The sequence below is a fragment of the Lutra lutra genome, chromosome 11, assembly GCF_902655055.1.
Source record: "Lutra lutra chromosome 11, mLutLut1.2, whole genome shotgun sequence".
Taxonomy (NCBI): Eukaryota; Metazoa; Chordata; class Mammalia; order Carnivora; family Mustelidae; genus Lutra; species Lutra lutra.
This window is the reverse complement of record NC_062288.1, coordinates 101,180,947-101,206,790: the sequence shown is the minus strand read 5'-3', so window position 1 is coordinate 101,206,790 and position 25,844 is coordinate 101,180,947. Positions and strand designations below refer to the sequence as shown.

At 42.1% G+C, this 25,844-nt stretch overlaps 1 protein-coding gene across 3 annotated transcripts in view; it reads right to left on the bottom strand.

The window, feature by feature from the left end:
• The window catches only part of CNTNAP2 (contactin associated protein 2), a 1,959,883-nt gene that overhangs the window by 396,786 nt on the left and 1,537,253 nt on the right, over positions 1-25,844 (bottom strand). For all 3 annotated transcript variants that reach the window (XM_047694949.1, XM_047694948.1, XM_047694950.1), the window contains one exon: positions 20,891-21,047. In XM_047694949.1, the coding sequence (XP_047550905.1) occupies positions 20,891-21,047 (157 nt within the window). The remainder of the gene's footprint in view (positions 1-20,890; positions 21,048-25,844) is intronic.

The following is a 25,844-nucleotide window of genomic DNA, read 5'->3' as shown; positions in this document are numbered from 1 at the left end:
CCTTGAATCATACATCACCATATGTTCTCTCTCAACACTGGTTTAACAAAATCTCGTAAACATTTCAGTTATACAATTTCAACTTGCAACTGACCAAAAGGTGGCAAAATCCAATTGGGAGCTAATGCAAATACATCCAGATCCCTAAATTCAGCCTGAGCATTTTCCAATAAAAGATTTATCCAAATCTTTTAAATGCAAAGAATGGCTTTACATCTGATTACTAGGCAATGTAAGGTCTAAACTTCATGGTCAAAGACAGAGCTAAATGTTCTACCAGAGTGAGCTCTGAAATGTACCAAACAGAATAAGTCATTCTAAAAATCTCCATATTTGTCCTTCAAATTTAAATGCAACAGGAGTTGAAAAAAATTTTTTGGAACAAGAGCAACAGTAGAACTGGGAAGTGACATATTTATGTGTATTTCTAGCAGCCAAGTATTTGGGGGAAGGTAGTGGACACACTGATGCTTTTCATCTTTTGGGTTTTATTTACCTGCTGGCTCTAAGAACCAGTGGGTAAATGATATCTAAAATTTATTAAGTGATAATTTAAAATTATTATGATTATCAAATTTATTATTATTAAACCATAATTTATAATTATATATATTAAGCTATATTCATAAGCTTTGAGATGTACAGCCTTGTCTTTCTGTGGTAATGTGGGCGGTTCAGGACTCCAGAGCTGGAGATGACATTTACACCTGCCATTCTCTTCTTCGCCCTCTTAGTAGAAAGCCTTGAACTAGACACTTCAGATCCCTCCTGAGTCTGAAAGTGTAACATTTATGGTTTAATTCACTTCCTGCTCATCACCGTATGCAGGCTTCCCAACTTAAAGAGGATTTTGAGACCTGAGAGTTTGGTGACCTTTGATAACCAAAACTCCGTACCTTAGAGAATCTCAGAAATAAGCAACACACTAATTAATTTCTGACTTTGGAGGGACAACTGAGTTCTACTGGTGCCAGTACACCAGGTGAAGAAACAGGCTCTAATAGACAAAGAAACAATGGGAAAGGCCACACAATTGGTAGGTGGCGTAATTCAGTATTCTTTAATTATACAACCGAACTATTTCATACAAAGAATCATGAATTGTTTAAAGCAACACCCCCTTGCATAAATACAGAGATGTGAAACAGGCTCATGGGCTGAAAAACCACTCATTTGAATGGCTTAGGAAATTCTGTAGGAGGAAAATAGTTCAGTGACTCAGAGCTTGACTCTGGGGTCTGCTCCCTGGGTCCCACAGAGAAAACCTCCCAGGCAGCATCAGTAACTCCTGAATCAGGAAAGAGCTTTTCTGCATTTAGTCTAACATTTCAAAGTTCATTGATGAAACATAGCTTATTCTACTCCATGAAATTCTGAAGATATTGCATGAGTGCAAAGATATGACTTGGGTTTGGCAATTTCTTTTGAAAGAACGATGATATTGGCCAATTCACTAACCTATGCCTGCCAATTCTTTTGAACCTCGAAGCTGTTTGATTTATTTCACGATGTTTGAAATTGTATTTATTCCACTTTTCTAAGCCTTACAGTAAATCAAACTTCTTCTTAAACTTCACTGATCTACGAATGTCCACATATTTCAAACATTCAAACCTGACCTTCAGAGGTTTCTCAGAATGACTTGGGTTGCTACTGCCGGCTACCATGTTGGATGCTACTAAGAGAGAGGTGCAGGGGCGCCTGGGTGGCTCAGTTGGTAAATCATCGGGCCTCAGCTCAGGTCATGATCTTGAGGTCCTGGAATCAAGCCCTACATCAGGCTCCCTGCTCCGTGGGGAGTCTGCTTCTCTCTCTGCCCCTCTCCCTGCTCATGCTCTTTCTCTCTTTCAAATAAATAAGTAAAATCTTAAAAAAGACAGACAAGAGAGAGAGGAACACAGGTCCAGTGAATAGGTCAGTAACTGGAAGAACAGAACATTGTCCATTTTCCTTGCTTAATAAGTTATCTTTAGGAAATGGAAATCTTCAAAAAGATTTTCCATATCAATCAAAAACTAAATCTAACATGTATATTATATTCATTTTGGGAGGAGATTATCTACCATTTCTAATATGGCAGTTGTGTTATTGACTTATTATAGTAAATATTAAACCTTGAGAAATCTGCTGTGATTACATAGGAGCCAACTTTGGAGATGAATGCCAATTTAAATTGGTTTCTCTGGCATTTATTAGCAATTCAATTTCACTCTGTGTAATTAATTATTGGATTATAAATAATTCAAATTAGCAAAGAAATATAGTCTTCAGACATCTCCAAATCACCAAATGACTTCTACATATGTCAACTTGTCTTAGGAGTCGAAAACTCCATTGGCTTATTACTTGAACTTGAACCAACAATGTATTTTAAAAACATTGTTTTCTTCATGGAGATTTACTCTGTGTCCCCAGTTTTCCTTTATAAAATCTTTCTTTTTCTCTTCTCATTTTTGGATACTTATCCTAAATGCTCACAAGATAAATTCTGGAACAAAGAATATAGGAAGTTTTCATAGACTACGATCTGTATACCAGTCAATCAATCAAATTTTAATTTCAATTAGGAATGGATTCAGTTATATGTAGATCATAGTAATTTAAAGTATTTTCATCATATTAAAAGATGTTGGGTTTAATTTTCTTTGAGTTTTGACTGTTAGTAGTATCTTTGGTTTACAAACATCAGTTCTTCCACAAAGTTGAGTAAGTATATGCTAAGGGATTAAAAAGCATAAGTCAAACAGATCAGATTTTATAGGCTGCTTTTCACATTTTGTTATGGAAGAAAGAAGACATTTTTGTTATATTCCTATTATAATTTCATTAAACCTTTAAGTCCTATTTTCTGAAATCTGTGGTTTTTTTTTTTTAAGATTTTATTTATTTATTTGACAGACAGAGATCACAAGTAGGCAGAGAGGCAGGCAGAGAGAGAGGGAAGCAGGCTCCCGCTGAGCAGAGAGCCCGATGCGGGGCTCGATCCCAGGACCTTGGGATCATGACCCGAGCTGAAGGCAGAGGCTTTAACCCACAGAGCCACCCAGGTGCCCCACATCTGTGGGTTTTTTAAAAAAAGATTTTGTTTTTTTTAAGTAATTTCTACACCCAACGTGGGGCTCCAACTCATAACCCCAAGATCAAGAGTCACACCCTCCATTGAGTCAGCCAAGTGCCCCATGAAATCTGTGGTTTTAACAGTGTGCTTCATGAAGCACAGGGAGGAGTCATAAAAATCCTTATTGCCCATTGTTGAGGGTGATGGGTGAGGGATGCCTGTGGTTGGTGGAGCCTTCAACAGCTCCCTCCCTTTGCCTGGAGACACTTTGAATCTCTTTTCACATTGAACTTTTAGCTAAGATTTCATTTGAACAAGTTACATCCAGCTCAAAGGACATTCACATCTGATTTAAATTTCTAGTAGAATATAATTATATATATATATTGGTTTTCACAATGTCACCATCCCTAATTTCTTCCATGTACTATTTAACTTTATCTTTATTAAAATAAAATTGGCTAAATCTGAAAAGGCTACATGATGTATGATTCACTACATGACATTCCACAAAAGGCAAAACTGTGGGGACCGTAAAAAAAACATTAATGGTTGGCAGGAGTTGGGGAGAAAGAGAGATGAACAGGTGCAGCACAGAGGATTTTTAGGGCAGTGAAATTGCTCGGTGTGACCTATAATGGTGGATACATGTCATTATATATTTATCCAAACCCATAGCATGTACACCAGGAGTGACTCCTAATGTAGACCACGGGCTTTGGGTGATAGCAAGGCGCCAGTGTAGCTTGGTCTATTGTAACAAATGTGCCACCCTGGGGTGGGGGGGGGGGGATGTTGATAGTTGGAGAGGCAGCGTGTGTGATGGGAGGGAGGGGAGTTAATAGGGACTCTGTACCTTCCACTCAATGTTGCTGTGAACCTCAAACTGCCCCCCAAATACAATGTATTAAAAATAAAATTAATTTACTTGTAGTATTGTATGAAGTATACATCTATACAATTAACTTCTTAGAATTTCTTGTCTTTTCCAAAAGCTTGCCAATGAATGAGGGGCTCCATGATTGGCTGGAAATTCATGGTAGAATAAGACTTTGCCCTACATCTCTAGAGAAGAAGGCCTGCTGCAGATTCATGGGAGGATTCTGTTGATGCCTCTGGTGGTTTTACAGGGGACTTGGGTGCACCTGGTCAAGGCTGCACCTGGTCAAGGAGGATAGCTCAGCTGGTTAAAGAGGAAATTTGGTTTGGAGTCATCATGTCCATGACTTAAGATTTCGGGAAGACAGGCTTCTGGGAATGGAAGTATGTTCTTTATGAGGAAAAAGAATGGATGGAGCAGGGAGATCACTGAAGTATGAGGACACAGGAGGAAGACCTGAACAAAAGACACAAACCTGGTTTGTGCAGGAAAAGTCAGGTGACAGGGAAAGAAGCACTTTCCAGGTGGAAGTGATTAGGACACCGGCTGGAAGCCATCTACGCACTTCTCGCAAGGCAGGGCTGGAGAAGGATCATGGCAAGAACTTAAGCATTGCTGGAGAGAACAGAGGTGTCAAATATATGTCTATATTCTCTAAAATGATAATATTGGCACATTGATGAGAAATCATTGATGTGATGCTATGTGTCTTAATTTAATAATAGTTTTGAACTGAATGGTTCATTTATATTTCTTTTGCCTGTTCTTCCTAGAAACTTTTTTGGGTCTCCCAATCAGCCCCAATTTCCACATGCATTCTGTTTCTTTCTGATCAGAGAGGTGTTGACAACTGCCTCTGTTTACCTTGGTCACCGCTCCTCTGCAACAGCCCAGCTCCTGTGCTCCCCACAAGGATTCCTGGAGGACAGTGTCAGGCTGCATTTCTTTCTTTCATCTTTCTCAAAGAGATACTGTAGAATCTCAAAGCCTTCTCTGCTACATCCTCCCTGGCTATTTTTAGCTCTTTGACCTGTTGCTCTCACTCCCATTTCTCTCCAGAGGACATGTAGCATCCTTGTAAAAATCTTGGGGCTCAGCATTAAATCACCTCCATTCATCCCGTTCCTTATTTATTAACTGTGCGGTCCTGGGCAAGTTCCTCAACCTCTCTAAGCCTTGGTTTCCTTATTTACAAGCTTGTCCTAAAGACGGTACCTACTTGCGAGGGCTGTTGTAAGGAGTCCATGAAGATCTGCAGATAAAGTGCTCTGAGCAGTGGTCAGCACTTGAGAAGACCCCAGTAAGTGCCTGCAGCCATCCACATGGTAGTGAGTCAGCTTGGCAGCCAGCACGGCTGGAGGCACTGGTTTCCTGGGGCTGGAGTCACCAAGGACCTCAAACTGGGTGGCTTAAAACAACAGAAATCTATTTTCCAACACTTCTAGAGGCTAGAATTAAAATCAAGGTGTCTCTAGGGTCTAGGGGAGGATCTGGTCCATGCCATTCTTTTAGCTTCTAGCGTTGTTGGAACCCTCAGCATTCCTTGGCTCATAGATACATGTTTCCAGTCTCTGCCTCCATCCTTGCGGGGTGTTCCCCTTGTGTGTATGTGTTTGTATGGTGTTCTCTTCTTTGTGTGTGTCTGTCTCTGTGCCTCTTCTCTTCTTCTGCTCAAGGACACTCATCAGCCTAACAACCTCATCTCAACTTGACAACATCTGCAAAGACCTTATGGCCAAATAAGGTGACATACCCATGTACTGTGGTTAGTACTTCAACCTATTTTTTTTAGGGGACACAATTCATCCCATAGCTTAAGGAACACTTGCACTAAATAGTGGCCTGCTTTCCTTCCCTCCCTCCTCTTTTCCTCAGCTCTTCTTCATGCAGAATACCCATCAAATTCCCTGACCTCACTGTCCTTGTTCTGGTTTCCCAGTACCAGATACAATACTTCAGGGGCAGTACAGCTGATGCTGTAGACTCCTGTGATCTGGACACTTGACTGAGGAGATACCAAGGGTATTTTATTTTGTTGGGTATTTTGGTGGTCCTGTCACACTGAGGCCTCACAGTGAGCTTGGGATAAATGCTAACAGCTGATTTTGGCATCCTCTTTTTACTAACAGTCATCTGTCATGCCCCTCTGGCCTATTTTTCTTTCTGAATACAGTCTTGAGGGAGTTAACCCTGATGAACACGGTCTGAAGTGCTCCTAGAGTTGGAATGGCTGCACACTCACAGGGAATACTGTGGATAGTTCGAGTGGTTTCTAGACTTTACAACCTGGACTAAACATCTGGGGACAAACCAACGGTAGGAAGGACCTGCTGTGGAAAATAACCCAGCACTAGAAAAAAATCCCAAATGTCATGTGCATGTCATCACATTCCTTCCCGATTTCCTACCCTGCAGTGTCCCTGAAAAGTCCCTGAGGAGACATCAGTATGTTTATGGATGACTCGGAGGCAGTCTGCACCCCTGAAAAGGAGAGGGAAGCTTGGGCAGTGGCCCTCCAGACACCCTGGCCTGACCCTGTGGAAGGCTGCCATATACTGTCAATGATGGATTTCTTCCAACATTGACTTTGAATTAAAAGCAGGGTTGGGCACAGGCAACAGGAAGCCAGGAAGGACGTTCAGAAATGAGATGGCTGCTCTCAATGAGCCAGACTGGCTATTTCCCATCACTGCTCTTTTCTCCTTCATCACATTTCTTCATTTATTTTCCTAGGGACTTCGTTTGCTTTTCAATATTTGTAATTTGCATTCAATTTAAAATGCAACAAGGATTGAATGTGATTATTGTAATGCTTTCTATAGTAGAAATAAACAGTACGGATAGTCTATAATGGGGATAATTTGTTTGTGGCTAATTGGGACCTGACAGGATCATTCTTAATCATTTTCTTGGGAGGGTTTTCTTTCTCTAGAAGGGGTTTACAAGTTCTCTTAGATTTGAAAACATTCCGTCTCCAGCCCAATCCTGTGTCCTAGTGTTAGCTTGTATTCTCATCAAATAAATCCCCCTGCCCCGCCCTTCAACAATGTGGGGGTTAGAGGGCTGACCTCTCCCGTCCACTTCCTCTCTCCACAAACCACCCAGAGTCAAAAGTCCACGAATCACTTTTGATTCCCCAAAACCTTAACTACTCATACCCTATTCTTGACTAGAAACATTACTAATAACATACATAGTTCACTAACACATACTTTTTTATGTCACATGTATTATATATTCTTACAATAAAGTAAGCTAGAGAGAAGGAAATGTTATTAAGAAAATCACCAGGAAGAGAAAAGACGTTGACACAACTGTACTGTATTTACTGAAAAAAAAATCCGCGTGTAAGTGGACTTGTGCAGTTCAGGGCTGACATCGTCTTGTATTGTCACTCGCATGAGTAGACAGCGCAATGGAAACTCACTGCGCAACTGGTGAAATGAATGGACAAACAACTCCAGAAAAATCTATCTTATAATTGACTACTGCATCAAGGCCCCTAGAAAATAGGATAGTTTTCATGCAGTGAAGCTGACCAAATATCTCCAAATAATAATAACAGAAAATAATACTGCTCATTATTTTCCAGGTCTTGTCCTAGCTATGAAAGCTCACTGCTAACAGAGTTGGGGCTATCTGGACAATGCAGAGTTTAACAGGCTATAAATAACAGACCAAGGCCAGATGCAGACAGGCCACAGTGCAGGCTAATGGCATCTGCCATAAAACGAGGTATTACAATCGGAAATCCCATAATGCCCCTAATGTCCCTCTTTAATTCATTAGTTATTATGAAAATAAGAAAAGGATAAAACCCTCATTATCCACTCATTTCTCTGCCTGTCAATTAAAATAAAAAGAAGGAGGAGGAGGAGGAGGGGAAGGAAGAGGAGAAAAAGCAGGATCAGGTTGTGAAATTAAAATGTTGAAGGAATCAAGAAAACATCCTAAATTTTTCAGCGGGAGGCATAGCATTAAAGCTGCCCACCCGCCCTGTGCTTCTCAGGACCAGCCGGAGGGTCCCACACAGCCCTGGTACATAGCAGGGCCTCGGACACGGCTGAATGAGTGCCTGGAGACAGGAACATTTCTGAGCTGGAAAAATTCCTATCATCAGTGAGACAGTCATCCACCTGAAGGAGACCCAATCTCAGATAAGAACTGGCAACCAATCTTCCCTGGTCAAGAGAGCCATACATCCAAGGAAGCCGTGTATGTTCTCTCCACGGGCTTGATGCTCTTGCATCAGCAAGTGATGGATGGGCACTGAAGTGAGGCACTGGCCATAAGATCACCTACAAGGACATTCTTTTTAAGCTAGCTGCAAGGCTATTGCTTCTGCCATCAACCCTGACTCTACAGCGCTATGAGAGAGAGGCAATGTTTTGCAGAGTGTTTTCAATGGCACCAACCAAAGCAAAAAACAGATCTATAAGCTTTTTCTCGCTGCCATAGCAAATTACCACAAACTAAGTGGCTTAAGACAGCACAGGGCTGTTATCTTACAGCTCTATAGACTAACATTCCAGCATGAGGCCAACGGGACTAAAATCAAGATGCTGTCAAGGCTCAGTTTCTTTCTGGAGCTTCCATGGGAAAATCCATGTCCTTGCCTTCTCCAGCATCCAGGGGTGCCCATGTTCTTGGCTCATGGACCCCCTCCTTCCCCTGCAAAGATAACAAGCTGGGCTTTCTCCGATCCTTCCTCCATCACCAGATTTCCTTCTGACCATTGCTGGGAAACATTCTCCATTTCTAAAGACTCCTGCGATGAGACTGGGCCCAGCCTGATAATCCAGGATAATTTGCCATTTCAAGGATTTTTACCCTTAATCACATCTGCAAAGCCCCTTCTGCTGTGTAAGGTAACATACTCTCAGGTTTTGGAAATTAGGACCTGAACATCTTTGGGTACCATTATCCTGCCTAACATACATTATCTGCCCATGTACAGGAACACTCTTCTCAGTGTTATTCTCAGTATTATTACCCGGGCTCATCTCCTCCATCTTCCAAACGTCCTGTATTTCCATCTCAAGCATTTATTTTCTTGCATATAGAGTAACTTATTTCATGTCAATATCAGGCACTTAATTAGCTAAACACATTGAGCATGCCCCCCCACAAATTAATAACATTATTACATATCACATATAATAATGTAGTATATTTAATATATATGTAGGTATGTGAGTATAGATCCCATATTATTCACATTTTAAGAACTGCCTTGGCTGAATTACGTACAATTCTGTACAAAAATAACTTTCCAGGGGCACCTGGGTGGCTCAGTGGGTTAAGCCTCTGCCTTCGGCTTGGGTCATGATCCCAGGGTCCTGAGATCGAGCTCTGCATCGGGCTTTCTGCTCAGCGGGGAGCCTGCTTCCCCCTCTCCCTCTGCCTGCCTCTCTGTCTGCTTGTGATCTCTCTTTCTCTGTGTCAAATAAATAAATAAAATATTAGAAAAAAACTTGCCAATTTTTGCTGTACATTGTACAAAAAAATCTTCAAACACTAAAGCATAGGTGTCTCTTTGTGTTTATGGTTCATGACAAAAACGCTACAAAAATCCAAACCTCTGAAGTGCTACACACTTAATCCAAATTGCAAACTGTTGCCAAGTTGCGGCAGGTGATAGGCATAAAGGATTTACAAACACGAATGGGGGGTGGTGTTCGGCCTCATGAAGTTTACAGCATGAAAGAGGAGGCAAAACCGTTACAGGTAAGACCCAAACTAACTTTATAATAAATTGGCTTTGGGAGCTGGGGAAAAACACCTCTAAAGTAGGATTTTGGCAAGATGTTGGGGGTGGGGGCGAGCGGGGGAGGTTTCCGTGAGAAACAAGCATGGGAGCTAATCTTTAGTGGGGAGTGACATTTGGTTGGCAGATATGAGACAGGATATTTTAGCCGCATGTCGAAGGGCCAGCAGTGAGAAAGGATACTTGTTCTCAGAACGGCCATGGCGGACAGCGAGGTTGAGCTGACAGGTAAGATGGGGAGAGACTCTGGAAGGTTTGAAATAGTAACTGAATGAGTTCGGATTTAATCGTGAAGGGAACTCATGAAGGTGTCTGAACAGGATACCAGCAGGCTCATTCCCCATCATTGTTGGTGAGAGAACCCTGGTTTTTAGTGAGGCACATCCACACCCAGCTAAAAGCTACCTAACCCAGACAGCTTTGCAGGTGTGGTCATGTAACTAAGTTCCAGCTAACGATTTGTACATGGAAGTCGTGTATAGTCATTTTCAGGGGGAGAAATCACTCTTTCTTTATCCCCTTCTTACCTTCCATCTGGAACGTGAATGTGATGGCTGGAGCTCTAGAAGCCCTACTGGATCCTGAGGATGTTGTTAAACTCTTAAGAACGTGAGTGCTGATTGTTGGAAGGATCATGGGCTTCCTTCGCCCCCAAAAGAGAATTACGGTTACGTCTTGCTTAAGGTTTATTTATTTTTTTATTACGTGCAGCTCAACTTAGCCAGCAATCAGTGACTCTCCACCCTGGCTACCCACTTGAAATCTCGGGAGTCTGCAGAATCCAGGATGGTCAGACCCGATCCCCAGAGATTTTGATTTAATTACCCTGAGGCACGGCCTGATGATCCGTCATTCTGACTGTTTCCTAGGAGATTCTAATTTCTATGAAGCCAGACAGTGGTAATCAGTGATCAACGTGTAGGATGGGGGAGCATCAAACTCCGAAGTTCTTTCGGAAGGTTGCCACAGTCATATTCAGAGCTCAGGTTTCGACGTGAGCTGCGGTAAGGAAGAAGCTGTAGCGACAGAGTGTCCAGCATCTGTGAGAGGCCCAGGAGAGGCGGCTGGCACAGTAAGGACAGTGTAATGGTGAGCTTCATGTGGATGGGCCTGATCTCTCAGAGGGCCACAGAGCACACCAACAGACAGATGGGCTGCGTCCGCAGGGCACCCGCATGGCACCCGCATGGCACCCCCAGGGTGCAGTCACCTGCACCCTGGAGTTTCAAACCCGATGGCTCAGCTCTTTGCTGTAAACCACATGACACGACTTTCAATTTTATCCTTTTTCATGATCGATTCTTAGGGAGGATGCAATTTTTTTCCCCCAGAAACTATCATGGACCGCTCTCTTTCTAAAGCCTGCTGGGGAGAGGGGGATGGAAAGTGAGCTGTGTTTTCTCCAAAAGCTCTCTGGCATCTTGGTTCTGTTTTCCTCAAGACGGCTAAATCATCTCTTCCGTTGGAGACCGTTTAGCATTCTGTCGGAGGGGGTATTTATCTCGGGAACCTGCCGCACGCTCTGAACATCTGACAGGCTCCCACCTGATTAATCCCTCTTGCTTTCGTGTCATCAATATTATTTAGGGGCAGTGGTCAAACCGTATTGACAGTCCGCTGACATCCTCTCCGGTGCCCAATTACCTTTCTGTCATGATACAATCTGAGAGGTGACAGGAGATTCTAGGCTGTGCCAAGCAAGTTGGCACCAAAATATCCCTAAGACAGAATATGATATATCATTTTTATGCCTCCTCTGGAAATGAGGAGTGACGTTTCTCTACCCCCGTTAGCCAAGAGGTCTTTCAAGCCTGCAGGGACGCTTCGCATCTGGAGCTGTCCAGCACGCGCCTCTGGGAGCCTCGCTGCTACTTCCCATTTCTGATCCCAGGGCGAATTCCTAATGAAAGAGCAGGAGCCCCTGCCTTAGGCTCTGAGCTCTGAGCCACATATTGAAAAGTAGTTACACTTCTAAATGAGCTTCGGAGCTAGGCTTTCTAGGAATAGCCTCTTTAGATGCAACTTCACGGTGCAGGCAAATTGACCCACAGACTTCACAGCGGAAGCAGAAGGACTAAAGTACAGGGGGCCGTGGGACCTGCCTGAAATTGTCTCAGGCCCCATGCTAACACCGAGACATGCTGAAATCTGGGGCTAAACTGGTTTAAAATAAACACTTTCCTTTTTCTTCCTCTTCGTTCTTTTTTTTTAAGATTTTATGTATTTGTCAGAGAGGGATAGAGAGAGCATAAGCAGGGGGAGCGGCAGAGGGAGAGGGAGAAGTGGGCTCTCCACTGAGCCTGAATTGGGACTGGATCCCAGGACCCTGGGATCATGACCTGAGCTGAAGGCAAACCACTTAACCAATTGAGGTGTCCCTCCTCTTTGCTTTTTTAAACAAAGCTTAACTTAATGAGGATGGCCTTCATTAGATTAAAGGTCAGCTCCATTTATGTATCTAAAAAGGAAATGTATCGATAAGTATCCATTTTAATACTTTTTATTTTACACACTCACGCTCACACATTTATTTGAATATTGGCTACTGTTTGGTCAGTTTAGCAATCAGAAGAGTGTCCCTCGTGACGGATACCCATACTACTCATAGAATCACACCCTCTATGAGGCAAGAATCAGATCACGCAGTCTTGAGATATGAAGGGACGGTTGTCCCGAGCAGGACCCCAGATGGCTTAAAAACACCAGCGTGGGGCACCTGGGTGGCTCAGTCGTTAAGCGTCTGCCTTCGGCTCAGGTCATGATCCCGGGGTTCTGGGATCGAGCCCCACATCGGGCTCCCGGCTTGGTGGGAAGCCTGCTTCTCCCTCTCTCACTCCCCCTGCTTGTGTTCCCTCTCTCGCTGTGTCTCTCTGTCAAATAAATAAATATTTAAAAAATAAAAAAATAAAATAAAATAAATAAAAACACCAGCGTGAGTTTTACAGAATTCAGATCAAGGTGATAAAACAGTTGTTCAACATCATTTGGCATCAGGGAAATAAAAATCAAAACCACAATGAGATACCATCTCCCACCAGTCAGAATGGCTAAAATTAACAAGTCAGGAAACAACAGATATTGGCAAAGATGCGGAGAAAGGGGAGCCCTCCTACACTGTTGGTGGGAATGCAAGCTGGTGCAGCCACTCTGGAAAACAGTATGGAGGTTCCTCAAAAAGTTGAAAATAGAGCTACCCTACGACCCAGCAATTGCACTACTGGGTATTTACCCTAAAGATACAAACGTAGTGATCCGAAAGGGCACGTGCACCCGAATGTTTATAGCAGCAATGTCTACAATAGCCAAACTATGGAAAGAACCTAGATGCCCATCAACAGATGGATGGATAAAGAAGATGTGGCATATGTATATATATATATAATGGAATACTATGCAGCCATAAAAAACCCCCAAATCTTGCCATTTGCAAATGACATGGATGGAACTAGAGGGTATTATACTGAGTGAAATAAGTCAATCAGAGAAAGACGATTATCATGTGATCTCCCTGATATGAGGAATTTGAGAAACAACATGGGAGGCTTGGGGGGTAGGGAAGGAAAAATGAAACAAGATGGGATTGGGAGGGAGACAAACCATAAGAGACTCTTAATCTCACAAAACAAACTGAGGGTTGCTGGGGGGTGGGGGAGGGATAGGGTGGCTGGGTTATGGACATGGGAAGGGTATGTGCTATGGTGAGTGCTGTGAAATGTGTAAGCCTGATGATTCACAGAGCTGTACCCCTGGGGCAAATAATACATTATATGTTAATAAAAATAATAATAATTTTAAAACCCAGTATTCTGCATGTGGCTCAAAGGGTAATGGCCTGGATATTCTGTGTCACTGTGCTAAATGGGAGAGAGACCTCCTCCCATTTTTTAAGAAACTCATTCCAATATTGGGGCTACAGAATCAAGAATGGAGATGCTTTTGTTCTGTTGTTGAAACTTATTTTTCTATCTGCTTTCTTAGGAAAATAATATTTGTTGTTATGTAACACGATGTCTGTGGGGGCCCTTCCTTTTTCATTTTAGATTTTTAAAAAAGATCTATTTATTTACTTGAGAGAGAAGAGGGTGGGGAGGGAGAGGGAGAGGGAGAGACTATCAAGTTGACTTGCCACCAAGTGTAAAACCTGACGTAGGGCTGGATCTCACGACCCTGAGTTCATGACGTGAGCCAAAATCAAGAATTGGATGCTTAGCCAATGAGCCACCCAGATACCCATCATTTCAGATGTTTAAGCTACTTATAAAAATTTTAATTTAATTTAATGGGTTAGCTATGATCACGCCAAGACATTCAAAGGCTAATTAAGATGTAGAAGGGGAAAAGACAAGACTTCCATAAGACCCTCATATCCTTCGTCCACTGTGTTAACTATTATTAATGGTTTATTTTGTATGGTTTCCAGAACTTGTCTATACACGTATAAGAGTTATAGCTGCATACGCAATTTAAAAAAAAAACGGATTCAAGGGCGCCTGGGTGGTTCAGTGGGTTAAAGTCTCTGTCTTCGGCTCAGGTCATGATCCCAGGGTCCTGGGATTGAGCCCCGCATCGGGCTCTCTGCTTGGCGGGGAGCCTGCTTCCTCCTCTCTCTCTGCCTGCCTCTCTGCCTACTTGTGATCTCTGTCTGTCAAATAAATAAATAAATAAATCTTTAAAAAAAAAGATTCATATCATACAGATTATTCTTCAACTTTCTTTTTGCATTTTTACTTTGGCCATTTTTCTATACAAGTATTTGAGTGTCTACTCCCTTCTTTCCTTCAACAACCTAACATTAGTAATAATTATCTAAAATTCTATTAATGGAAATTTCAGGTTGGGTTTCTTTTGTTTTGATTACTACAAAAAATGGAAAATCCAGTACCTATATTTGTCCGTATTTGTTCAAGAAAGGCAATGCCATATAGTAAAATACTCAAAGAATATGTGTTTAACTTTTGATAGCACTTTCCAAACTGCCATTAAAAGGTGGCTTTCTTGCCATACTCTATACAGTGTGTATATTAAAACAAATTTTTTCTTAACATGCCTCGCTGTGTACTATCTAAGCATGAGTTTGGAGTTGGCCTGCCCAGGGTTTGAATCTTAGCTCTGCCACTTACTAACTGTGTGACCCTGGGAAAGTAACTTAACCTCTTTGGGGCAGATAAAATAGTACTTTAATTGTAGGGCCAATGTCATGTTTAAGTGACATGATACATTCAAGCTCTTGAAACAATGTTTGACACATAATTAATATCCCTAAATATTCACTATTATGATGTGAACAACACGGCAAACGAGAATGCATATATAAATATTCCACTTTGAGTAAAAATCAACACGTTTCAGGGAAAAATATTATTTAAAAAGATTAGATGAAAGTGTTTAGAAACCATGAAAAAATGTGTAATGATTACTTTTCAAAATATTCTAAGTACTTAACAGTTGTTTGGTAGTAAGCTAACTGAATCAGATGTTTCTGATTTTAAAACATTAAAGAGGTTCTCTGCTGCCTATAAAGAGCTGGTCGTGGATTATTTCTGGCCCAGGAAGGAAAGACCTACAGAGAAGCCAGTTCCATTCGGAGTGAGTGGAATGGGACATGCAAGTAGGCATGTGCCTGGCCTTTATGCGATGGAGGTGGGAACGGCCCACTAACTTTAACACACAGACTTGCTCATGGCTTTTCACCGGGCGCATCACCCCCTCTGTATGGGCTTATCTTGGCCAAGACACAATCACCCAGAAATTCTACAAGTAGAATGAGAGAAGGGCACTCAAGCAATGACTGGCACGCCTTCACTGGTAATTCCATTTTTGGAACTGCTAATTTCAGATGCGATGATTTAGCTCATTGGGTCAGGCCGCAAGAGACCAGGAATTACCCAGTGGTGGACACTTAGCTGAAGCCAAGGCTCACTTAATTAGGATTCTGGCACGGTAGGTGGGAATATTTACTATTGCCGCGAATAGTAAATCATAAATGTTAAATTACATTCAATCTCAGAAATAACTGTGCAAAACTTCTCACAACATAGATAATCAGGCAATCATTGAGATGATTATAGTTCTCACAGGCCATTGTCGCTTTGCTGGGAGGCCTGTTTGTGTCCTGAGCTATAGTCTCGTTTATCCCAGCCCCATTTTTGTGTATTTTACTCTAGTAAATAATAAGTGCTTAGATTGTTTTTCTTTAAGAAGAACATAAAATATGTGGTCTATTTGTTTAAACTTTAGGTTTAAAAGTTAGAGATGGCTATAAACATTAAATCATAAATCATTAAAAAGATAAAAACAATGTTAATAGTCTTCCTTGATCAGGATGTTACAGAAAAACACTGGACTGGAAGTTTGGAAACCTGGGTCTAGGTCTTCTCTCTGCTTCTCATTTCTAATATAATTTGTGGAATGTAATTTATATTTTCCTGGGCCCCCCTTTAAGTAACTATAATTTAAGAAATTGTTAACAATTGTTGCCAGGGTTCCATTCAACATTCACGTAGTAAAAATAACGTGCCCGCCTGTAATTTTAAACATTCATTTACGACGGCACTTTACCAAATCTTTGCATGAACTGGGAAGGGTTATCTGTCTACAGTTTGCCGACATGGGAACTTACAGAAGCCAGTTGTGCTGACGCAGGTCACACACACAGGAGAGGGCATCAGAGAGCTTCGTCCCCATGTCAGCCTCACTCCATTTTAATCAAATAATTCACAGTGAGTGAGGTTAAGATTATTGGAGAGAGTAACTTTCTTAGCCGGACACGGAGCCTGAAAGCCCGAGCTTCAGAAGTAGAACCTTCATTTGTCCTTTCACGTATCACAGCAAGTGTGGTTTCACATGTGTGAATTTCACTTGGACTTAGGCACGAGGTTTCCCTTCTCCCGAATCTCTTCGCTCTCATCTGTGGCAGGACAAAAAGATCTGGATCCCCATGATCTTGGGAGCACACATTCCAGGTTGCCTGGACAGTGAACCAGCTGGGAAGCGCCCTCCCTTCTCGTCAAGGAGCTTGCACCTCAAGTCAGGTTCCTAGAAGGGCTGTGGCCTTTCCCTGTTCTGGGTGAAAAGAGGACCTCAGACAATGCCTGCGAACAGCTGTTTCCTTTGCGCAGCCAGTTGGTGCACTAAGATTGCCTCCACCAACAAAACTGTTCTCATTCTTGCCCTTTGGGAAGTCAGGGGAGCAAGGGTTTCCTTGGAACTAGACCCCTGCTATGTTCAGTACTACAGTCTGGCTCCAGCATCTCTGCCTGAGGTCAGATGGGGCTGGAGGACTTACACCTTGTCTTCCGATGACACTTGATGTGAGCCTCGCCAGTAGAGCCCATCCACACCCCTGTCACGTGGTGTCGTAGACTCTGACTTGGGATCTGCTGCTGGGCCAGGGCATGAAGGGACTCACTGTCCACAGTCTGTTTTCATTTCTAAAGATTCATTTGGAATCATTAAAACTTGGAGGGAAATTACAGAATGAAGAATTGCAAAGAACTATGTATCCGTTACTACACAATTTACAGAATGTTTTCATAATCTGTATTCCCATTTGCTCTCACGCTTGTCTGCCGATCAAGATTTATTTTTATTATAGAGACAACAAATCTAAGTTTCAGAGTGGTTAAAAGCCGCCTCAAAAGAGGCAAATCCGGGCCATTTTAAAAACATTTTTAAAACATCCACAGAGCAGACCCTTTGCCAGGGTCTTTGAACTCAAAGACCAGTAAGCCATCACCGAAAGCTCTCTTTCTTGTCTTAAATAGAGAAGATCATCTAAATAGCTATTTATTGTAACCATATTCATTATATGTTTCAGTTTACTCAAAATATAGTGCCTCTGTTAGGGGACATTAGAAAACTTTCCAGAAGTGGAAAGGTGAGGGCTAGTGGTGAGGGTGTCTTCACTGCTACTGGTACAGAAGGGGACCACACACCGGCCATCCAGGGGACCCTGAGAGACCGGGAACAGGTATGAGCCAATCAGGACTCTGGAGACTGGCGTGTCTGTGAGCCCCAGGGAATAGGTCTGTCGGCAACGAGTCTTCTCATCTGTGATCTGAATTCAGGTATGTTCTTGGAAGTGATTTCAAATGCAAATACATTTCTCTGAAATTTCTATTTCTTATCAGTAATCCCATTAATGGTGCCCCTCTGGATTTAGACAGGATGTTATGCCGGCACCTCCAACTTAATCCTTTCAAAGCTAAACTCCACATCTACTGCTCAGAGCTTTATTCCTTAGCCTGACACGTGGCTTGGCTTCTGTTCCATTCCCAAGTGCCCAAAGGGGCGTCTACCCAGACTCCTCCCTTTCTTCTCATACAGGCCTAACTATCTAGTCCTGCAGATACCACCTTCCAAACATCTCCTACATTTTCCTTCTCCATTGTGGCTGTGCCTTCAGCCTTTGATGCCTTTCAAGGACTGTTGTGGTCTCCCCGCCCCCGCCCCATGCTGACCTCCATGGGGCTTGTGGCTGATAAATTCAAACTTCCACCACCCTTGGAAAAGAATGGAAGCTCCAATGCTGTACCTCCCACAAACTGAGCGTGACTGTGGTTCCTCTCCTGTCCATATTGCATTCCAAATCTACTTCACTAATGGCTCCCCAAACTGCCCGAGCTGTCTCATGCTTCTCCCCCAAGACGATCTTCTAAGGAAGAGCGAGCCTAACAAATTCTTACTTCTCTTCCAAGCATCCTTTTTCCTGTGAGGATCTTACTAACTTTTTCCTCTAATCCTGCAGTTAGATTTACATTTTCTTTTTTTAAAAAAGATTTTTATTTATTTATTTGAGAGAGACAGAGAGCGAGTGAGTGAGCGAGCATGTGAGCAGGGAGGGGAGAGGCAGAGGGAGAAGCAGACTCCTTACTGAGCAGGGGGCCTGATGGCAGGACTCAATTCCAGGACCCTGGCATCATGACCTGAGCCCAAGTCAGATGCTTAAGCAACTGAGCCACCCAGGTGCCCCTAGATTTAAATTTTCTTCCACTGTTTTTGCTGTATCCTGCAATGACTTCTTCAGAGTACTGATGGTATTATGCTATTTCTGTGGGCTTTGTCCTCCAACTAACTTTTGAGTTCTTTCAAGGACAAAGTGCACGTTCCATTTATCGTCGTATCCCTAGCACTGACCACGATGTCTGACAAAAATGAATTTTGCTCAGATGCATGCACTAGATTTTCCTTCCCCTGACTACTGAACTGTCCTCCGTGGTAGGATGAACACTGCATTGCTAGACAATGAACCATCTGGGACAGTGCTCCCACGTCTCCTACTTGGAGAAAATGCACTCAAAGTCAGCTTCTTGAAGGGAGTAGGAGTCAACGATGAAGAAACAAATGATTCAGAGTCCACAGAACTTGCTTAAGGACATACAGCCAGTAAAAAATGACAACAAGATCATAAATCAAGGCAGATCTTGTTCTTCACATTCACTGTTTTGTCCCCCGTACCTAGAAAAGTTGTTGGCATATAAAATTCAATCAGTATCTGTTGAGTTAACGAGTGACTGAATGAAAGAATGAAAAGTTAACTTCAGAGCCCTGCACCTTTGGCTTCCGCCCTCCTGACTTCCAATCTTGGTGGAGTGTGTGAATATGTGAGTAGGGACATCTTTTTTTTTTTTTAAGATTTTATTTATTTATTTGACAGACAAGAGATCACAAGTAGGCAGAGAGGCAGGCAGAGAGAGAGGACGAAGCAGGCTCCCCGCCGAGCCGAGAGCCCGATGCGGGGCTCGATCCCAGGACCCTGGGATCATGACCTGAGCCGAAGGCAGAGGCTTTAACCCACTGAGCCACCCAGGCGCCCCAGTAGAGACATCTTTCAAACAAATAAAATTAAAAACAGAATATCATGATTTTCTCTTTACACTAAACCACAATTAAAGAATAATGGTGGGGCACCTGGGTGGCTCAGTGGGTTAAAGCCTCTGCCTTCAGCTCGGGTCATGGTCCCAGGGTCCTGGGATCAAGCCCCGCATTGGGCTCTCTGTTCGGCGGGAAGCCTGCTTCCTTTCCTCTCTCTCTGCCTGCCTCTCTGCCTACTTGTGATCTCCATCTGTCAAATAAATAAATAAAATCTTAAAAAAAAAAAAAGAATAATGGTAGCTATTTCTGCACGCACGCACATTTATGCACAATTCCAAAACACTGGGATATATAGGCTTGGTAATTCATTTCATTTACTAAAAGAAAAATGGCTTTTGGAAAATAGGTAGACACCCAACCTGGAAATCACATAACTTTACGTTCAGAATTAGTTTTCTGTTAACTGGTAGAATGAACTTGTCAATTGTCCTTCTAAATAGTGTGAAACACAGGCAGACCGAAGTAGACTGTGTGTGTTCTTGAGGAAATTCAGAGCCAGATTCGTGCCCTCCGCTGCTGTCCAGAGGCAGGAGAGGAACACAGAGGGCCCTCCGTGTTTCTGACATCGTGGGAAGCAGGTGCACACTGTGTGCTTCTGGGGAGAGCCCTACTTAGGTTTATAGTCTTCCACCAAAACTTCTGGGGCCTCTCTTTTTCATGCTGAATGACAGCTGATTTTATCTTTATCTATTACTGACACAGACCCAGCCATCCACTGTGCAGCAGAACAAAAGCCAGGAAGGTGATGAAAGAAACCCGAAATAGATCTTTCTTGAACTGATCTGTATCAGAGTTATAAACAGTTCAAGGCAGGAAGGAAAGGAGATCCGTGAGCACTGTTGCTGAAGACAGAGCAAGGAACGACTTTTTCCTTTCCCTTCGCCTCCCCCCTCCTTTTTTCTTGTGCAGCTACTCAAAGCAAACAGGGTACGAAGTGGAAGCATTCACAGGAGACTGTTTACCATGGACAGTCCCCGTCCCCGCACGTGGGCTCCCTGCCCACAGTCATTCCCTCCACTGCTACAAAGCACATTTAATAGTGTAAATCACCTTCTGCTACATGGTTTGTTATTCTTCTACTGAGTAAAACAGAAACACATCAATTATGTGTCCACTTATTTCTAAATGCACACCCTCGTAACACTGACCTCTCTCTGTTTTTATATTTTTGTGTGTGTTTCTGACCTTTGTCACCCGGGTTAGCTCCCAAACACTGCTAACCCCTCCTCTTATTATTTCAGCAATTTTCAATGTTCTCTGCTATAGAATTAGTCTGACCTAAAGGCACACTGGGAGGGGAGCTTGTACTCACCACTGCTTATAATCCGCATCACAGTTACAGTAGTATCTGGGGTCTGTGCAGTTCCGCTCGATGCCGCAGGCGCACTTCTGAATGCCAGGCCCGGAGCCGCCCCAGTAGTAGTGCTTCTCATTGGCTTTGCCAACCCACCAGGTGTAAGGGCTGCCATCTATGAGAAAGGGGAAAGACGCCATGAAGTGGACTAGGCTTGACCACGCTGATGTCAACTGTACACCTCCATCCCCAGAGGCAGTGTTGAGCCCTGGTAGACTGAACATCACGTTACCCTCTCACAAGTAAATGTATTTCAATCAAAGGAATATTTAATAAAAAAATACAACAGGAAAAAAAAAATACAACAGGGAATGGTAAGCCTACGTTTTCCCACCAGGATAGGTACCTCTTTCCCTGGAGGAAGCTTGGACGTTCAAGCTTCAGTAACTTAGGTGTCTACTCAGAGGAGAGACTGGCCAGATGGGGACAACCATGATGAAGGCATGTAGATGGGGGCACTGACTCTGTAAATTACAGTCAAGTTCATGACTAGTTGTGCTTTTCTGGGAGGGAATAGTCAGGTGGATCATAAACTATAAGAGTCAAATGACCTTCATTGTATCTCAGTCTGATCCCCTTATTTTATAGGTAAGGAAACTGAGGTTTAGAAAGCTGAAGGGATTCTCTCAATCACACTGCAGATCTGTTCCCAAGCCAGAAATTCGATGCTGTATCTCATAAGACATCATACAATGCTCTTATACAATACATGTGCCTTTATTATTTGGCCTGATATTCACTCATGTATTTGCTCATTCATCCAATCATCATCAAACATCACTTGAGTTTCCATTGTGTGTTAAACATGATAAGAAACTCAGCAGAATTGATAGAAGAAAATGATACAGATTGAACCTAATAAGATTTATGACACACAGGAGCCTGAGTGAGGGAAAGGAGGTCATGAAGGAAGGTTTCCTAGAAGACATAAGATATTTGAGCTATGTGCTGAAGGCTGAATGGGCATTACTCAGGTGAATAAGGATGTAAGAGAGGTAAACGCTTGTGGGCAGAGGCAGCAGAATGCCAAAGTCAGAGAGAGAAAGTTCTAAATGGAAAACATACGTAGGAGTGTATAGGTAGAATACAGAAAAATAAAATAGGGCTGAAGAAGTATGTTTGAAAGGGTTGCAGGGGTAGTAGTAATAGTAGATGAGCGCCTCATACACAAAAAATCTTTGTTCAAATAAGAAATTACTTGGGACTCCTGGGTGGCTCCGTGGGTTGAGCCTCTGCCTTCGGCTTGGGTCATGATCTCAGGGTCCTGGGATGGAGCCCTGCATCAGGCTCTCTGCTCAGCGGGGAGCCTGCTTCCCCCCTCTTCTCTCTCTCTGCCTGCTTCTCTGCCTACTTGTGATCTCTCTCTGCCCATGAATAAATAAAAATCTTAAAAAAAAAAAAAGAAATTACTTCACATTGGTTTATTCCTGTCAGTGTTTACTTCCTCCCAACACAAAGAGACTGGACTTCATCCTGTAAGTAATGTGAACCAATTAAAGGATTTAACGCAGGCAATTATCAAATTTATATTTTAAAGATATACACAGTAAGATGAAAGATTTCTGGGGGATGAAGTCAGGGAGGCCAGATGTGATGCTCCTATGTTAACACAGAAAGAAATAATAAAACAGAGTGGAAATGGAGAGGAAGATAAATTAGAAAGAGCTTAGTAAGGTATAATTGGCGTAGGATTTTGGGATTAGGGTGGGAGGGAGGGTAGGAAGTAATCTCCCTCCTTCTGGCTTGGCTGATGTGTTTCACCAAGGCAGAAAAGAGGTTAGGTAGGAAGATAAGTTTGGGGAATGTTGAAGAAAGGATGATTAATTCAATACATAAACTAGGCAATTGGCTGTAGAAGACTGGGTCTTAGGAACATTCTTTGGGCTGAAAATCATATTTTAGGAACCATGAGTGTAAAAGAGACAATACTGGTTGCAGGAGAGACGCCACTGGAATCTGCTGGATTACAGGAACATTTGGAGAAGAAAAAGAGAGGCAGACGGCCATCACGGACCCATTAGAGGGAGCAGTCAGAAAGAGTGGAGGGAAAGCAAAGTACTTCCAGAAGACAGAGTGTTCAGAATTGCCAGATTATTTCATAGTGAAATCCATGAAGATGAGAATCTTAACTTTTTCTTTTAATTTGACAGCTGCAAGGTCACCGGAGACTTTGTTGGAAGGAGTTTCAGATGAATGATGGCAAGATGAAGCCAGGCAGCGGCAGGCGGGGGAGGGAATGGAATCTATTGGGGGTGGTGCCAGCCAGGAAGCCAAGAAGGCCAGTCAATTAAAATCTTCAGGTGTATAGCTAGAATTTCAAGAGGAGAACTCACCCACCATTTTGGGATGCTAGGTAGACACTTCTGCCAGTGTCTGCTGTACAAGTGCTCAGAAATAAAAATGAGGCAAGAGCCACACTGGAATTGCATGAAGATTGCTGCAGAACTGTCTTAGATACACCAATCATTTTTTTTTTAAGGTAGACAATTTATTTTTATTACTGAAGTATAGTTGACATATGATGTTATATTAGTTTCAGGTGTACAACATAGTGATTCAACAATTCTATACATTACTCAATGCTCATCATGGTAAGGGCAGTCCCCATCTGTCACCATACAATGTTACTACAATATTATTAACTGTATTCCCACTGCTGTACTTTTCATCTTTGTGAGTTATTTATTTTATAACTGGAAGTTTGTAACTCTCAACCTCCTTCACCTGTTTCACCCATCTCCCACCCTCTTTCCTTCTGGCCAACCATCAGTCTGTTCCTTGTTTTTATGACTCTGGCTTTTTGTTTGTTTATTCATTTTGTTTTTTGATTCCACACGTAAGTGAAATCATATGGTATTTGTCTGTCTTTGACTTATTTCATTTAGCATAAGACCCTTTAGGTTTATCCATATTGATGTAAATGACAAGATTGCATTATTTTATGGCCAAGTAATATCCTATTACACACACACACATACACACGCACACCCCCCATCTTCTTTATCCATTCATCAGTCAATGGACACTAGGGTTGCTTCTATATCTTAGCTAGTATAAATAATATTGCAATAAACACAGGGGTGCATCTATCTTTTCAAGTTAGTGTTTTTGTTTTCTTTGGGTAAATACTTCATAGTGGAATTGCTGGATTGTATGGTAGTTCTATGTTTAATTTTTTAAGGAAACTCCATACTGTTTTCCACAGTGGTTACACTACTTTACGTTCCCACTAATAGTATATGAGGGTTTCCTTTCCTCTACATCTTTGCCAACACTTGTTACTTTTGTCTTATAGATAATAGCCATTTGACTGGCATGAGGTAGTATCTCCCTGTGGTTTTGATTCACATTTCCTGAGGAGGAGTGATGTTGCCATCTGGATGTCTTCTTCAGAAAAATGTCTTATTCACATCCTCTGCCCATTTTTAATCAGATTATCTGGGTTTTTTTGGATGTTCAGTTGTATAAATTCTTTATATATTTTGGATATTAACCCCTTATTGGATATATCCTTTAAAAATATCTTCTCCTAGTCAGTAGATTGTCTTTTAATTTTCTTGATGGTTTCCTTTGCTGTGCAAAAGCTTTTTTTATCTTGGTGTAGTTTATTTTTGCTTTTATTTCCCTTGCCTGAAGAGACATATCCACAAATATGTCACTAAGGCTGATGTCTAAGAGATGACTGGCTATGTTTTCTATTAGTAGTTTTAAGGGTTCATGTCTTACATTTAGGTCTCTAATTCATTTTGAATTTATTTTTATGTATGATGTAAGAAGGTAATCCAGTTTCATTCTTTGCATGTAGCCGTCCAGTTTTCCCAACAAATTTTATTGAAGAGACTGTATTTTCCCCATTGTATATTTTTGCCTTCTTTCTGTCAATTCACTGACCACATAAGGGTGGGTTTATTTCTGGGCTCTCTATCCTGTTCCACTGATCTATGTGTCTTTGGGGTATATATATATATATGTGTGTGTGTGTGTGTGTGTGTGTGTGTGTGTGTGTGTGTGTGCATGTGTGTGACAGTATCACTCTGTTTTGATTACTACAGGTTTGTAATAGATCTTAAAATTTGGGATTGTGATACCTCCAGTTTTGTTCTTCTTTCTCAAGATTGTTTTGGCTATTTCGGGTCTTTTGTGGTTCCATACAAATTATAGGATTATTTGTTGTAGTTGTGTGAAAAATGCTACTGTTTTTTTTTTTGACAGAAATTGGAGTGAATCTATAGATGGCTTTGGGTAGTACGAACATTAATTCTTCTAATCCCTGAGCATTTGTTTGGGTTGTCTTCAATTTCTTTCATTAATATCTTATAGTTTTCAGAGTATAAGTCTTTTACCTCTCTGGTTAGTTTTTTTTACTTTTTTAAAGATTTTATTTATTTATTTGACAGAGATCACAAGTATGCAGAGAGGCAGGCAGAGAGAGAGGGGGAAGCAGGCTCCCTGCTGAGCAGAGAGCCCGATTGGGGGATCCCAGGACCCTGAGATCATGATCTGAGCCAAAGGCAGAGGCTTAACCCACTGAGCCACCCAGGAACCCCCTCTTTGGTTAGTTTTATTGCTAGATATTTATTATATGTTTTGGTGCAATTGTAAATAGGATTGTTTTTACAGTGGGCAATTTAAAGTCATGAAACTCTTCTGGGAGGTTCAGGCTTGATGTAGTAAATGAGCAAACACTCCAAACTTAGAAAAGAATTAGAGTCTCCTACTTCATACATATTTCTAGGTTTTCCACTTGTGCTGACTTAATTTGGAAAGGTTATTATTTTTTTCCCTTTGCTAGATCATTTATAGCACAAGAATTTTTAAAGTATATTTGACTTGGTCTGGTGAACAGGAGGAAGGGAGATTTTAGTACCCTGTTCTGAAGGGAGGAAGAGGCCAGGTCTTTGAGATAAGGTCC